Source organism: Lactuca saligna, chromosome 9, assembly GCF_052625555.1.
Source record: "Lactuca saligna cultivar CGN05327 chromosome 9, ASM5262555v1, whole genome shotgun sequence".
Lineage (NCBI taxonomy): Eukaryota > Viridiplantae > Streptophyta > Magnoliopsida > Asterales > Asteraceae > Lactuca > Lactuca saligna.
Genome location: NC_136425.1, coordinates 2,106,119 through 2,122,392, shown reverse-complemented (window position 1 = coordinate 2,122,392; position 16,274 = coordinate 2,106,119). Strand labels below are relative to the sequence as shown.

Sequence of the window (16,274 nt, the reverse complement as noted above, 5' to 3'; positions counted from 1 at the left end):
TATAATATAATCATAACTAAATAATAAGTTATTAGTACAACAACTAATATTGTGTTGCTTTTCGTAGGGAAATCATGGAGATAGTTAACTACCTATTCACATTTGAATAATGAGTTTCTACAGTATTAATTAATACTAACTGACATATTAATATTTTTATTTGGTTTGTAACATAATTCTATTGTGGTGACCTATTTAGACAACTGTTTCAACAATAAAGGAGATGTACGACATGATATTGTAGCAAAAGAAAGTGTTGGAAGACAAAATAAATGATGCTGTCAAGAAATATCCTGATAATCAGTTGGTCAAAGAATGGAAAAACAAAGTAAATGATTTGTTTACTGAAGTTTCTGCATCAGAGGAACCAGAACAATCTCAATGGTGGTATGATAACGAGGCTGAAATTGAACGTACGCTGATTCTAGCTACAACTAACAAACAGTTTGACAACTCCCCGTTAGCAAAATGTAGTATTCAAATGTCACAGGAATATGCAAATTTCGCGAATAGATCTGGAACAAAATCTTTTAAGAATACACCACCATCTAAAATGGAAATGCCAATTCCTTTGTCTGTAGTACCATTCAACAAAGATGAACATTGGGTTAGTAGAAGAGGTTACAGGCCTCGCATGAAATCCGAATATCTGAAATCTCCTTACGTTATACGGGCTGTTGATATCATCAAAGGAGTTCCACGGCAGGAAAAACGTGTAGCAGAATGGATATTCTCTCTCCAGGGAGATCCAAAGTAAGTTGCATTTAAAATATTTTTAAAATTACTTAATTTTATTGTTTGCTCATTAAAAATAGTATTAATTATTCACGTCTATTGCAATGATATAGTTTTCCACACTCTGGATGGGTTTTCTGCACAGAGGTTTCATATGGAAAGTTTTTTTCCAACATGTGAACTATTTGGCCATGTCATTGATTGTTGGAGTCAAATGTTGAATCTTGATGAAAGTAAGCGTGCACCTGAATCGCCCCTGAGAGTTTATTGCAAGACAGATGTGACGGTATAAGTTAATATTGTTCAATGTTGATTATATTATTTTTTAAATACAAACATATAAAGAAGTTAATGAGTTTTTAAAAATCGATCACAGAATTCGTATCTAGAAAGTGGTTTAACAGAAAGTCAACGTAAAGATAAATTCATTGAGAATTTGGTGCTTTCTATTGAAGATATGGACGCAAGCCTACGTTTTGTTGGATTCGTAAGAGATATATCTCCACAGTTTACTTACATGTGTATTTATCATTGATCAAATATGAATATTAAATAAAGTGAATACAATTGTAATTAATAAACGTTGCAACTTTTCCTACCAATCATCCGTTCCTTCCACATTTTCCTTTTTGTGATCAATCTACAACAACCAGAGTTTGTAATCGTTGACAACAGCAAAGTTGATGATCCTGATGGTGAGAGATATGGTCAGTTGTCCCAAATCATTGTAAGTGATTAATAAAAATTACTTTACATACTTAATAAAATTTAATATGTGTTGACAATGTTTTTTTTTACATTTTCAGAAAGAGTACATAGTTGATTACTTAAAATCTCAGAATCATCCAAAAGCTGAGATGTTTTCACATGTGATGCCACATAGACTGGAAATGCCTTGGAGAACAATAAACAACGGCATTGATTGTGGTGTATTTACGATGCGTCACATGGAAACATATATGGGGGAAGTATGAATGAGTTTAAAGCTGGATTCAAGAACGAGTCTTCTGAACAAGATGATCAACTTGTTAAACTGAGGACAAAGTATTTATACAAAATACTCACTCATGAATATAATATGCAAAAGGATTATGTGCTGCAAAAGGTTGATGAATTCCACAAGATTCCTTCAAAACAACGTTCTCAAATGTTGGCCATTGCAAAGGAAGAAATTCACAGGAGATTGGATGTTTTAAGTTAATTGTTTTAAAAAAGTAATTTTAGTTATGACTTTAATGGTTTCTTTTGGATGGATTAAAAACAATGCTTTTGTATGCTAAGGATGTTAACTTGGGTTGCTGTACGTACAATACTTACTTTTGGTTTGCTAATTTTGGTAATGGACTAGTGATATTTTAGTATTTATATTTTTACATTAACATTTGAATAATTAAGTTATCTTAGAAAATGATGATTAACATTGATGGTATAGTTTTACTGTATATTCAGTAATGATTCTAACTAACAAACATTTATCAATATGCTATTTTACTATGAATATACAATCAGAGTTTTTAATAGTTAAAGTGAACATATCTATATTATATAATGATTGTTGGTGGGTTTATATCTTAAAGTAGGTTGTTATTTAAATATTGAATAATAGCATAAACACTTACTTGAAGTATTCCTAACATATTATACTTTAGTTCAACCTACATACTTACTTTTGGTTTGCTAATTTTAGTGATGGACTAGTGATATTTTAGTATTTATATTTTTACATTAACATTTGAATAATTAAGTTATCTTAGAAAATGATGATTAACATTGATGGTATAGTTTTACTGTATATTCAGTAATGATTATAACTAACAAACATTTGTTAATATGCTATTTTACTATGAACATACAATCAGAATTTTTAATAGTTAAAGTGAACATATCTATATTATATAATGATTGTTGGTGAGTTTATATCATAAAGTATGTTGTTATTTAAATATTGAATAATAACATAAACACTTACTTGAAGTATTCCTAACATATTTTAATTTAAATGCAAATTGTTTTATCTTAAACAGAATAGTATTTAACAATGTTCATATCATCAATATGTTGAAAATAATTAATGTATTTATGATGTTATTCATTATTGACTACACTTAGGGTTAAAAAGTCAACCATGGTTAAACTTATGACTAAAATTTACCCAAACGCAAACGTAAATCAATATATGATGTATAGCTATTTTAAAAGTTAATCGTACAAACATTTGGTATTAAGATATACTACTAACATCATACAATAAACTATGAATATTGCTTGGATTGTATATGACTATAGTATATAATGATTGATGGTTTTATAATTTCAAAAAAGCACAAGTATATCTATTGTAAGTGCGAACTGTTTTAATCTAATAAAAGAGGTTTAAATACCAGATATTGTCATTAATCTGTTAGCATTACCAAATTTGGCATTGCTATTATTCATCTATGAATAAAATAAAAACGTTAAAAGTAATGAAAGTGGTTTAAGATAACATAACCTACTAAATCATAGAAACATATTCGTATTCATAAGTGTAATAGAAAAGTAAAATCTAATGGGAAAATGACTGGGCAATTTTAAGCTGCTTTTGACTCTCGTGCAAGTCTTACTTTGCAAGTCCTCCAATTATGGTTAACATATTGATTGCAACCTGTGCACATTCTGGTTTTTTTCTTTGCAGCTGCAACGGCTTTCTCAATAGCACTAACCATTCTTTTCTTAGTTCCACTACCTTTGGTACGTATAGATGCAGGTGGATGGATATTTATTTCATCAGGAATGCTGCGTATTCCAAGCATCCGAATAATTTCTTCTTCATCGTTATCAGATGATGTTTGGTTGGAACTGGCAAACTCCATTGCTGCCCGCTTCAACGTACGTGTTTTTTCAACAAACTCCAACAATTTCTCTTTGCTTCTTTTGAAATGATCCAAGCAGTATTCAATATTGTTGTATGCCTCTGTTAAAAGTTTAAAGGTGTCATCTTCTATTTCCATGGCAACATGTTTCATGGCAAATAAATGGCTGGAAATTGCATCCCTTCTCTATCTTCTTAGAATATATTGCTCTGGAATCTCTTCAATATGGTTGTTTTTCAATACAGCAAAAATATGACGACACAAAATGCCAGTACGTATGAAGTGATTGCATGAACATTTAACTTCTTTTTCAGGCAACTTTAGTTCAACCTACATTGTATAATAAAAATAATGTATGTTAGTAACTGATTGAAGTAACATATTAGTTGGTGGTTATTGCATAATAATGAAAAAATATATGTAATTTAAAAATAATTAGATATTATACTTGTATGATGACTAATGAAAAGCATTTAAACGATGAATATAACCTTGCATTTTATCTTCAACTGTTTGCTCTTATCCGTTTGTGTAATCATAACAACTTGCCACCCATCAATCTTTTCAACACTGTCGATAGAACAGTACCAGGCTGCTTTAAATATTTCCTTTTTGACCTCATAGAAAATCTTTTTTGTGTAAACCGCAGCTGCATGTTCTAGTAAGCCACTTGGAAGCGTCATTTCATGCTTTGCATTTTTTGTATCATGTTCTAGTTTATGTTGAGCATTTCGTTGCTTTCCAATTGCGGTGTCGTAGTTCATCATGAAATAGATAAGCAAATTACCAGAGTTAGAGTATTTATTAAAAAATCAGTTCACGCTTTCAGACCTTGAAGTAGTTTTCATCAGACCGTGTAGTGGCATGTCTTTAAAATAGGCTGGAATCCAAAATTTTCGTTCCCTGTACATGTCTTTGAACCATCTTTTGTCCTGTAGTTTGAATTTTCTCATTAGCAGTTTCCACCTTGATTCAAACACTTCAGGCTCGATATAGACATTCCATACAAGCTTTGTAAAACGCTTGCGAAAATCAGTGTTTTTCAAAAAATCGGCTGAAACCTAAAAAAAATAGAAATTTATTAGATTAACTATGAATAAACAATATGTATGCTAATCGTTATTAAAAATATGTAAAAGTGTGTAAATCATTGTTGAATAAAAATGTTGCGTGCTAACTTAGGCCAAAATATACACACCTTGGCTTGTAGTTTTTTCATAATGTGCCACATACATAAACGATGATTAGAATTAGGAAATATTGCTTCAACGGCCTGTAGAATTGCTGGATCTTGGTCTGTTAACACTAATTGAGGGTGTTTCACATGTGCTTTCAAAAAAGCTTCAAGCAACCAACGATAAGATTCTATTGACTCGTTGCTTAACAAACCTGCCCCAATGTTTATTAAACGTTTGTGGTTATCAATGGTTGTAAACGGCACAAAAATCATTCCATACCGGTATCAAAAAGGTAATTAAAAACAAATTCAATATTGATTACGAATTCAAAAAAACATCAATATTCATACTTTAAAAAAAATGTGTAATGAGTATAAGAGCATACTTATTTGTTCGGAATGTAGCATCAAATGATATCACATCTCCAAACTCCTTGTAATATAACTTATCAGTTTCATCCGCCCAAAACATTGCGTTTAACACACTATCAACACATTTATACTCAAATGTGTAATTATGAAACTCATCTTTCCTCATGTTCATTTTGTCAACAACCAGCTGTGCATCCTTGTCACCTATAATGTTTCCCACATTCCTTCTGAAATTTTTATAATCAATTGCTTTAGGGCCAACGTTTTCATAACCTCCTTGCAAACTAGCTTGTAACTTGTGTGCCTTTGTTGCACCAATGTTAGATGTTGAAGAACGCACTATAAACTCCTTGTCTTTATAACTAAGTCGTCGTGCACGTTTGGAATACCGTCTTTCTTCTTTAGTCTCTAGGGGGTGGTTGTGATTCTCTTCAAACTCATATATTTTACAAGCATTAGTTTGCATATGTAACCTTTCAAACTTTATCAATGCCTTGCAGTCCGTAATTTTGAAGTTTGAGTTTCGTTTATTCCTTCCACTCCCCTCAGGATCCAAAGTGTCAGTTGATTTGTTAGGCATTTTACCCATTTTGTTGCACACTACATACCTTTTTTAATGGTTTTGTCACCAAACCTCGTTACTGTATTTAACCTGACACCAAAACCTGCTTTATCTGCATATAATTTATACATTTCAATCGCCTCCTCTAATGATTGATATATAGCATCTACATCTGGCATAAAATCTTTAGGAACAATAGGTTTCCACAACTTGGTTTTCCCACCAGGCGAGTCAACAACATTACTATTGAATGATTCCTCTTCAGAATCAGTTCGATTTGTACCTGTTTTTTAAGACAACAAAAAACAATAATGCGACATGCAAAACCTAATATAAATTTCTATGAATTACGTATACATAAACTAAAGAACTTTATAATCATAATAAACGTATGTGAAACAGTAACCAAAGTTGAATTGTTTACATGTTTGAGTCGTATTAACGCATAATCACCAATGATTATCAAAACTTAATCAACATTGTATTAAACTTAAGAAAAAATCACCACCGAGGGACTCCTGTACAACGATATGTGATATAAACCATCATTACGTAATTAATACATGCAACGTATATGACTAATCATAAACAAATATGTACTCGGTCTTATTCAACATATACAAAAACTCAATAAATATTGAAAAACACGATCTGTAATTACAAGATATTGACATTGTTTTCATTAGTTACCTTCACTAGCATAATCAGAGATTTGATTTCTTCCGTCGAATTGATCATCAGACTTATAGAAATCGTCGTCGTCATATTCATTACAGTTGACGTCTTCTTCGCCATATTGATCATCATCTTCTGTATCATCGCTACTGTAATCAAAACAGTCCAACATCGATATTGATTTGAATCACGAATGGTATACTGCGTTGTTATCTTCAAACGTAAATGATTAACAATATACAACATTCGACTGAAAATCCGATTGCTATACTCGATTGCTATACACGAATGGTCCCTGGACATCGTATCTTCAATTCAATATCTCATTGAACGATAACTATGGAATATCCCTTAATTATAGGAAAATATTAATGGATAATATATTGATTATTAATTGTATTATATTAATTAAAAAATAGACTAAATACAAATTTACTTAAATCCCCTAATAAAATGATTGGCTGATAATTGTTCTCACATTCTCAACCTTTTAGGCGTTCTATATATATATATATATATATATATATATATATATATATATATATATATATATATATATATATTAATAATAACTAGAGAAGGTACCCATGTTTTGCATTGGTTGGAAAGGGATCTAATTTTCCTTGATTGTGTCATGCATCATCAATATAAATGGTTCATGTAGTCTTTGTTTTACCAAACGGTTACAAAAATAGTCCAATGGTCTCAGTGGTGACAGTAAATTGAGACATAAATGATCATTCTTATAGTTAACTTTTATATAATGTATACAAATATAAATAAATAAATAAATAAAAAGCACTCATCCATACTAAAAGAAGGGAAAGTTGGTTTGTATAGTTTGAATAAATAAAGATATGATGCAATAACAAACAAATAAATGACATTGCTATTTTTTTAAAATTAACTCTTAAAAATGGGTTTTCAAATACTGAAAATTAATTTGAAATGAAGTTGGGTCATGATATATTTTTTTCCCCTTAATTACTTTGTTATATTTACACCAATAGTTTAAAACTAAAAAAACAATATTAAAATGCATCTGGAAAGTGGAATTTCACCAATGCAAGAGTTGTTGAACAATCACAAATCTACTTCTGTCTTCCTTAACAAAGAACATACAACCTGCGAAAAAAGGAAGCAAATATTAGTGATTAATTGGCTAATTTGGTCAAAAAGAAACATTGGATATAGTAGCAACATCACGTAAAAAACTCATATATTTACATGTACCAGTTTTTTTATACCAATACTGTCATGTTTTGTAGTTGAAGTATGTATAGTGTTCTTCTACTTATATGACTACAAAAATTCTACCAATGTCATCGCAGGACAAATTAAGAAATATTCATTGTTAATATTCATTACTTTAAGTGTAACTGGACTAATTTATCAATGTATAAATTTTATTACAATGGCTAGAGGATCTATCATGCTTTATACATATGAAATTGTAGTTTGGCAAATGGTTAAATTGTAGCTGTAAAGTATAACTAACACCATGTATTGATCAACTAATATTTTTTTCCTGCATTCAACTCACATGCTTATCAGGAACTTTTGCAATTTTCAGAAGATGCACTTTTCCATCTTAATAAATTAGAGTACAACCTTTCACATCAACCAATGTGTTCGGTTTTACCTGTTAAATCCATAAAATGTTAAAAAAAATAATAACACGATGCGAGAAAAAAATGAAAATTATGAAATAATATAAATTAGTAGTAAAAAATAGTAGCATAGTTTCATTTATTGTTTTGTTATAGCATCCTAATTTCTTTTTGTCTTATTTCAAAAAATATAATGTGATTCAAATTTATGTCATAAAATTCAAATACTAAGTACCAACCTGTAGTTCTTTTTCAGGTTCGATGAACAGTCGAGGTTCACAATCTGCATGACAGAAGTGAAGTTTAATAATCGGACATGGAATCCACCGAAATTGACTTCTAACATGGAGATAGCTCCAACAAAATCCATGGACTACATTGCTCTAGTGTTACAAAAATGTATGGTAGAGGAACCTGATTGATTTCCACCTGAAGTATATCACAAATATAAGATTAGTCTAAAGCTAAAATATTCGATCTATCAATCAAACTTTGAGCAATCGTTGCTTGATTAACCTCAAAATGGGATCCTTAGTAAGAAGTCTTCATCTTCGAGCTCCGACTACAACTGTTTCTCATAATTTTGATAAAAGGGTCAACTTGTCTTTTTCATATGATGCTCATTTCAGTTTCGGAGGGCTACGTTGCCATAATATAGCAGTTTTATACGCATAACGCTCTTTTTTCCCATAGAGGTTTTTGGGCGTCGACGTACATTTTTGCTTCTGTCTTATTTTTTTGTTCAATTAGTAAGCTCATTTATATCTTCTCCAAGTTTTTTAACTTCAACTACATTATGGGAATAGATGAGTTAAAACGAAAGAAATTAGAAAAAAGCCTTATTGTAGGTGTCATACCAAACAAAAAATAACCATATATGACCAAACAGTCAACAATATGTACATAATAGAAGTCCAATTTTGGTGATGAATTGCTTTACTTGGGGTACAACAAACACATACAAATAAATTGAATGGAAGAAATTGAAAGTATGATGATTGATTGTGCCAAAATCTTGAAACTTGGGACTTAAAGTGGGAATTTCAATTGATTTCGCCAAATTGAAAGTGATTCGTTAAACAGGAAAGAACCAATTTTGGAATCAACTAACTAAAATTCACTGAGACATATTAACAAACAGTTGGTGTGCAATTCATAATTTTTTCAGCTCCACCATCAGTGATGCCAATGTTTATGATATCCTCCTCTATCTTCCAATGTAAAAGATGAAAAAATGAAGAAGATATACTAAAAGTACATAAAACACAGACATGTAGAAGAGTTTGAAGGAAACGCCCACACACAAATGAGGGTTAAAAAAGAGCAATGTATATTGTGGTCAATACCAGCCGATAGTAGGCATGTATGGGTTTTTGATGTAATTACAAATCCTTAATAATTACATACCTGATTTGTGGGAAAATTTTAGGAAAATCTGAAGAACAGATGCTAAATTTTTTTGGGCTTCTCTTCCTTTTTGGATTCCGATTTCGAATTTTGGGGTTCGGTATTGCTCTCCTCTGGTGTTGCTCGTTTGTCACTTGCATAGATGCAGGGCGAAGATTTTGGTTACCATTGTTTCCGTATATCTCTAACTGGAAGCGCTTAATAAATATTAGCTTAAAGGATACGAAGGGAACTGTGTTTGGATGGAACTTGGAGTAGCAGATATGAAAGGAAGAAGGTTGATTGAGAATGCAAGATAAAAGTGAGCGGTGGTGGAAGGATCGGGAAGTAAACGTGTGTATGTTGGCAGGTACCAAATTGACACACACGTATCCAGGACACGCAACAAACATTGAGTACCCCACCCATATAAAAAGATGGATAGAATTAAAAAAATCAACAAAATAAGGAATTGTAAACAGCTCCATAAATAAAGGACCAAAACTGCCAAAAAGTTAGGAACTTTACTGTTCCTAACTTTCATTTCTTTAATATATATATATATATATATATATATATATATATATATATATATATATATATATATATATATAATAAAACAAAGTTCACTGAAACTTGGCCTTCTAGACCAAAGCTAATAAGCCCCCTATTTAAAAAACTTCCAGATTCTGAACTTCATAGTCTAGAGGCCCCAATTTCACTTGAAGAAATTAACGCAACAAACATTGAGTACCCCACCCATAGAAAAAGATGGATAGAATTTAAAAAAAAAATCAACAAAATAAGGAATTGTAAACAGCTCCATAAATAAAGGACCAGAACTGCCAAAAAGTTAGGAACTTTACTGTTCCTAACTTTCATTTCTTATATATATATTAATTTTAAAACAAAGTTCACTGAAACTTGGCCTTCTAGACCAAAGCTAATAAACCCCCTATTTAAAAAAATTCCAGATTCTAAACTTCGCAGTCTAGCAGTCTAGAGGCTCCAATTTCACTTGAAGAAATTAAAGCATCAGTTTGGGAATGTGGCAATGAGAAGGCTCCGGGGCCCGACGGGTTTTCCTTCAAATTCATAAAAAAAGTATTGGGAAGTTCTTTTGGTGACATCGCAGCGGTGGTAAAATACTTTGAAAGATATGGTCGGCTAGGTAAGTCTTGTAACTCGTCCTTCATATCCCTAATCCCAAAGATTAAAGATCCTCAAATGCTAAGTGACTTCAGACCAATCAGCCTTATTGGGTGCATTTATAAAATTATCTCTAAAATCTTGGCTGCAAGATTAAAAAAAAAAGTAATGGGGCACTGTATCGATGAAGTGCAGTCAACTTATGTTGAGGGTAGAAATATCCTAGACGGGCCATTGATTGTTAATGAGATTTTCTCCTGGGCAAAAAAGAACAAAAAGAAAGTACTTCTCTTCAAAGCTGACTTCAACAAGGCTTTTGATTCCATTAACTGGGGTTTTTTGGACGCCAATCTCACGCAAATGGGTTTCGGAGACAAATGGAGAATGTGGATCAAAGGGTGCCTTCATTCATCTCATACATAGATCCTCATCAACAGAAATCCCACAGATGAGTTTAAAATCTCAAAAGGAGTCCGTCAGGGAGATCCTCTCTCCCCCTTCCTCTTCATCACGGCCATGGAAGGTCTCAGTGTCACAATGAGAGCAACCTGCCAAGCTGGTGTCTTCCAAGGCATCCAACTGCCACCTAGGCGGCCGCTAATCTCACATCTCCTATATGCGGATGACGCATTGTTTGTAGGCGAATGGTCCAAACACAACATAAAAAACCTCGCAAGAATCCTACGTTGTTTTCATGTGGCTTCGGGACTTAAAGTCAACTTCAACAAGTCAAAGGTATTCGGAGTGGGAGCTTGTCCGAAAGAGGTGTCTCGCTGGGCAACACCCTTAGGTCGTGAACCATCGGTATTGCCATTCACGTATCTTAGAGTCCCCGTGGGCGCTAACATGAGACTCGTAAATCATTGGAATCCAATTGTTGATAAGTTTCACAAAAAAATTTCGTCATGGAAGGCGAAGACGCTTTCATTTGGTGGGCGATTGACACTAATTAAATCTGTCCCTGGAAACCTTCCAAATTACTCCCTGTCTCTCTTTGTCGCACCTGCTGGGGTACTAAAGAAACTTGAAAAACTTAGAAGGAGGTTTTTATGGGGTGGATCCGAGGGCAATAAGAAGATTCACTGGGTCTCATGGGAGAAAGTGATAGCTATCAAAGATGTTGTAGGATTGGGTGTGGGATCTATAAAATCTCTCAATACATCCTTAATTGTTAAATGGTGGTGGCGGCTTCGAAATGAGTCCGGTTTACTGTGGGCCAAAGTCATCTCAAGCATACATAACCTTGCTAACAAACTTGATAATCATTACTCCATGAAATCAATTGCAAGAGCTTGGAATAATATTGCAAGTATCGAAAAGGAACTAGTCAAGATGGGCATCCCTCCCACCAACATCATAAAAAAAACATGAGGTGTCAAACGGATACCCTTGGACCTGCAGCCTTACGAATGATGGGAATTACCAGGTGCGTGCACTTAGACAGTTGCTTGAAGTGAACAATAGTGTAGATACAAGAAAATTTTGGTGGATTAAAGAAGTACCAATCAAAGTGACATGCTTTGTGTGGAGGGAAAAGTTAAGACGAATCCCCACTACCTCGACTCTATCCAGTCGAGGTATCAGTCTTTCCTCTACATCTTTTTTTTTTGGAAAGGGAACTTCCCTAACGAGGGTTTCCGGGCCAGCTTTCGCGCACCGACTAATCCCCCGCTGCAAACATAAAGCTTTGCTTCATGCCCTGGAGTCACTGCAGGCGAACCTCCATGGCCACAAGGGCTGAGTGGAGTCTTTCCTCTACATCTTGCTGCCAATGTGGACATAATGATGAAACAAACATCCATGTATTGGTGCAATGCCCATTCGCAAAAACTGTTCTGAAAGGGATATTTCACTGGAGTCAAATAGCATTGGTAGACTTTCAGTCGGTAAACGAGGTTCTAGATTATGCTTCAAACTGGGGAAATTGCCCAAAAAATAAGAGAATACTAATAGCCATCTGTTATGGGACTTTATGGTCTATATGGAAGGCAAGGAATGAAAAAGTATTCAACAACAAAAAGGTGTGTTCCACGAAAGTTGTCGATATCTGTAACATCCCAAAAACACAGTCTGAAAATTTCGTTTAATTTAATGATAAAACCATAGTCAATAAACCTCATATAGAAATCATAATCAATGTATCTCAAAATATTATAACAACTGTCAAATATATCAGAGTAAAAACATCCCAGGCTGAACAAATGGTGTGTGCACTGCAATCTTCCCGAGCTCCTCTTTTGAAAATTGAGTACCTGAAACCAAAACTGAAACTGTAAGCACGAAGCTTAGTGAGCTCCCCCAAACTACCACATACCATACAATAACATATAAACACATATTGGGCCTTGCCCACTGCATCGGGACGAAGCCCGGAAACTGCATCGGACCGAAGTCTGGAACTGACTGGGACCTTGTCCCCTGCATCGGACCAAAGTCCGGAACTAACTGCATCGGACCGAGGTCCGGAACTAACTGCATCGGACCGAGGTCCAGAACTAACTGCATCGGACCGAAGTCCGGAACTAACTGGGACCTTGTCCCCTGCATCGGACCGAAGTCCGGAACTAACTGACCGAACATAGCATAGCATATCAACTAGCATGAACACATATACTGCATGCTACATCGGGCCGTAGCCCGGAACACATAACACATAACACATAAAACATAGCGCATAAATCCTGTCTGAGCCACGAAGGCATCAAACATACTAGCTACTATATCGGACCGAAGTCCGGAAACTACTGCTAACTGGACGGGCCGGCATTGTGGCCTTAGACCCGTCCCTACTGGAAGGAAACTCACCTCACACTGCTGAAGTCCCGTTGACACAATCCCACACTGCTGAAGTCCCGTTGACACAATCCCACACTGCTGAAGTCCCGCAGACTCCACCCCAGCTGCTGGCTGATAGATTCCCGAACTGTCAACACCAAATAACACCCAATTAATAATTGGGTTCTAACACACAACTAAAAAAATACATGCTTTGGATAATTACTACATTACCCCTAGCTTGGCTTACCCAAGCCCAAGGCCCAATCCATAGGCCCAAAGTCAACTAGGGATTAAAGCCCAACATATGGCCCAATTTTCCAAATTGGGGCCAGGCCTATACATGGTCTTATTCTAAGGCCCAACATCATACAACCATTAAGGCCCAACTATGGTCCATCTATGGCCCAATTTTCCAAATTGGGCCCACCCCCTTACGTGGGACTTACCCTAGGCCCATTAATAATCCAATTATTAAGGCCCAACAATAAACCCAAGTGAAGTTAGGGTTTCACATAAAATGCCGATTAGGGTTAAGTTTCCTACTTAACCCATTAAGGAATTATTCCTCTAAGGACTTAATCCATTAAGTCCCTCATTCTTTTAAATAAGTCATATGGTGTGATTGGGCTTAATCACACAATTCCATTCCAATGGCCCAAATGTGGGTCTCGATAAGTCCAAGCGCATAATTCCAACTTAGAGTTTTCACATGAAATGATGATTAAGGTTCAGTGTTTCTTTCTTAACCCATTAAGGACTTAATCCGTTAAGTCCATTATTCCCTACGCTAGTTTGCCAATGATTATTAATTATTGGTTAAGATTTAATAATTAATTCTCGTGTGCGTCCCAAGCAATTTCCACAAATTAGGGTTTTATTGGCATTATGGTGTTCCAATCCAAATATTAGCCCATTTATCAATTTGTTGGGCTTTTAGGTCCATTAGGGCTTTATTGGGCCTATTAAGCCCACTAGAATATCATTAAGCCCATTAGGGTTTTATTTGGGTCAATTAGGGTCCATTAAGCTTAATTGGGCCCATTAGGACTTACAAGGCCCACTAGGGTTTCAAGCACCCCAAACGAATCAACACAATCGAGACAAGGCACATCGCCACCCAACACGGCGGCCGGTGGCGGCGGGAGGCGGCAGCCACCACCCTATGGTGGTGGTTTGATTTTTCCTTTCATTATTCCAATTGCTTTACAATTTACAATGAACCCACAAATAAACACACACACTACACTAATTAAACATGCACAACCACCCCATGGTGGCCGGCGGCGGCGAATGGTGGCAGCCACCACCTCACGGTGGTGGTGATAGCCTTCTTGGTTTTCTAGCCACACAACTCAACCTTACATCGCAGAAATAACACACGAAAAATAAAATAGACACATGCAACCACCTTGAGGCGGCAGGTGGCGGTAGCGAGTGGCGGGGTTTTCTTCGGATGTCCGGCCAGAAAACGTTTATGTAGCTCTAAACCGTCCCAATACTCGTGCACAACATTGCAACACACATACAGCTTCACGAGACCACCAACCCAGCCACCATTTCGCGGTGGCAGGTGGCTTATGCAGGCACCGGCGGGGTGTAGTGATTTGCGAACGACAGCAACGAACGATGACAACAAATGCGCCTAGCCTCTGACTAAAACCCAACAGCAGCAATGTCGCGGTTCCTCGGTGACGAAGGAGTAGCGATAGAAGGATCTGGCGGCCAAGGGCGGCGACTGCGACGATCTCGGTCTCTCTCTCAGCGACTTTCCGGCTTCCCAATCGCTTCCAGCAACAGCGATGAGGCGGCACCTAGCAACGATTGGATTGTTGTGGCGAAGGGAGGATGGGAACGGGAGGTGGCTGCGACTGGAGGTAGAGAAATGGGAGTGGCGGCTGGAGCAAAGAAAGGGTCTCCTAGTTTTAGGGTTGAAGGAAATGGCGTGGGGAAGGGATACGGGTATATCCCGTATCTTATTTCAATATATGATTAGATTATTCAACTTCAACCCCTCCACCCTAATTTGTTTACATTTTAAACCCTACCTTTCAAAACTCTTTACAATGAAGTCCAAAATTACCATTTAACCCTTGTTTCTCATAGTCTATCCATCTTAAGTCTCGATAATTTACCACGTGGTCCTTACCTCCATAAATACTTGTAAGACTAATCCGGAACTGACAATTTTAATCTCCGACTTCTAAAATTCTTCACAACTTGGTCCGAGACTTATATTTATTAATTTTTTTTTTTTAAATAAACGGAGCGTTACAATATCATTATATCATCGACTTTCTTATGGTTTAAGCATAGGAATGAAAAAAAACGATGTCATTTGGCCAAAATGGATTTCATACCCATTTAGTAATATGTAATGGTCTCTGTTTTACTTTCTTAAAATTATACTATGTTTCCCCTTAGCTTCTTGCTAGGTGGGGTTTTCTTTTCTTTTATTTATATATCTTTCTTTTGTCGGTAAAAAAAAAAAAAAAAAAGTTAAAAACGAGTGAAATTTGCCAACTATATTCACATTTAACATGACACGGACAAAATAAGTTAATAAGCCGCAAAAAAGTGTAGAACTATTAGCAATACGTTAACAACAGAATTAAATAAATAGACAACACAAATTTCGATGATAATTTTGGGTATTTAAAAAAAAAAAAATCGTTATGAGAATGGCTAGATAAATTGAATAGGGCTGAAGTGAGGAGTGCTTACGCACATCATAGGATTGTCGAGTAAATTAAACAAATGGTCTTTTAGTTTTATAATTTTTCATTTAAATAGTTTTTGCGAAACTTTTTTTTCTTAACAGCATCCTAATGGAACAAACTTTGCATACAAATGGCAGTTACCATTAATTAGATTAATCCATTAAGTTGAAAGAATTTTACATAAAGATTATTTATGTAATTTTGTGAAACTTACTTAATCCTCAAGTTTACAGCATGATCATTAAAAATATTACAATTTTA

The 16,274-nt window shown here is 35.0% G+C and overlaps 3 protein-coding genes across 3 annotated transcripts; all 3 read right to left on the bottom strand.

Moving 5' to 3' along the window:
* Positions 1–3,305: 3,305 nt before the first annotated feature.
* LOC145014793 (uncharacterized) lies at positions 3,306–3,740 on the bottom strand. Its single transcript, XM_078973234.1, has one exon. The coding sequence runs from the start codon at positions 3,738–3,740 to the stop codon at positions 3,306–3,308; it is 435 nt and encodes a 144-aa protein (XP_078829360.1).
* Positions 3,741–3,773: 33 nt separating this feature from the next.
* On the bottom strand, positions 3,774–4,351 carry LOC145014792 (protein FAR1-RELATED SEQUENCE 5-like). The gene is made up of 2 exons (XM_078973233.1): positions 4,079–4,351; positions 3,774–3,917 (listed from the first exon to the last, which is right to left on the bottom strand). Exons 1-2 carry the CDS (start codon positions 4,349–4,351, stop codon positions 3,774–3,776), a joined length of 417 nt encoding a protein of 138 aa, XP_078829359.1.
* Positions 4,352–4,399: 48 nt separating this feature from the next.
* Positions 4,400–5,037, bottom strand: LOC145014789 (protein FAR1-RELATED SEQUENCE 5-like). Its single transcript, XM_078973231.1, has 2 exons — positions 4,786–5,037; positions 4,400–4,648 (listed from the first exon to the last, which is right to left on the bottom strand). The coding sequence occupies exons 1-2, from the start codon at positions 5,035–5,037 to the stop codon at positions 4,400–4,402; spliced, it is 501 nt and encodes a 166-aa protein (XP_078829357.1).
* Between the last annotated feature and the right edge of the window lie 11,237 nt (positions 5,038–16,274).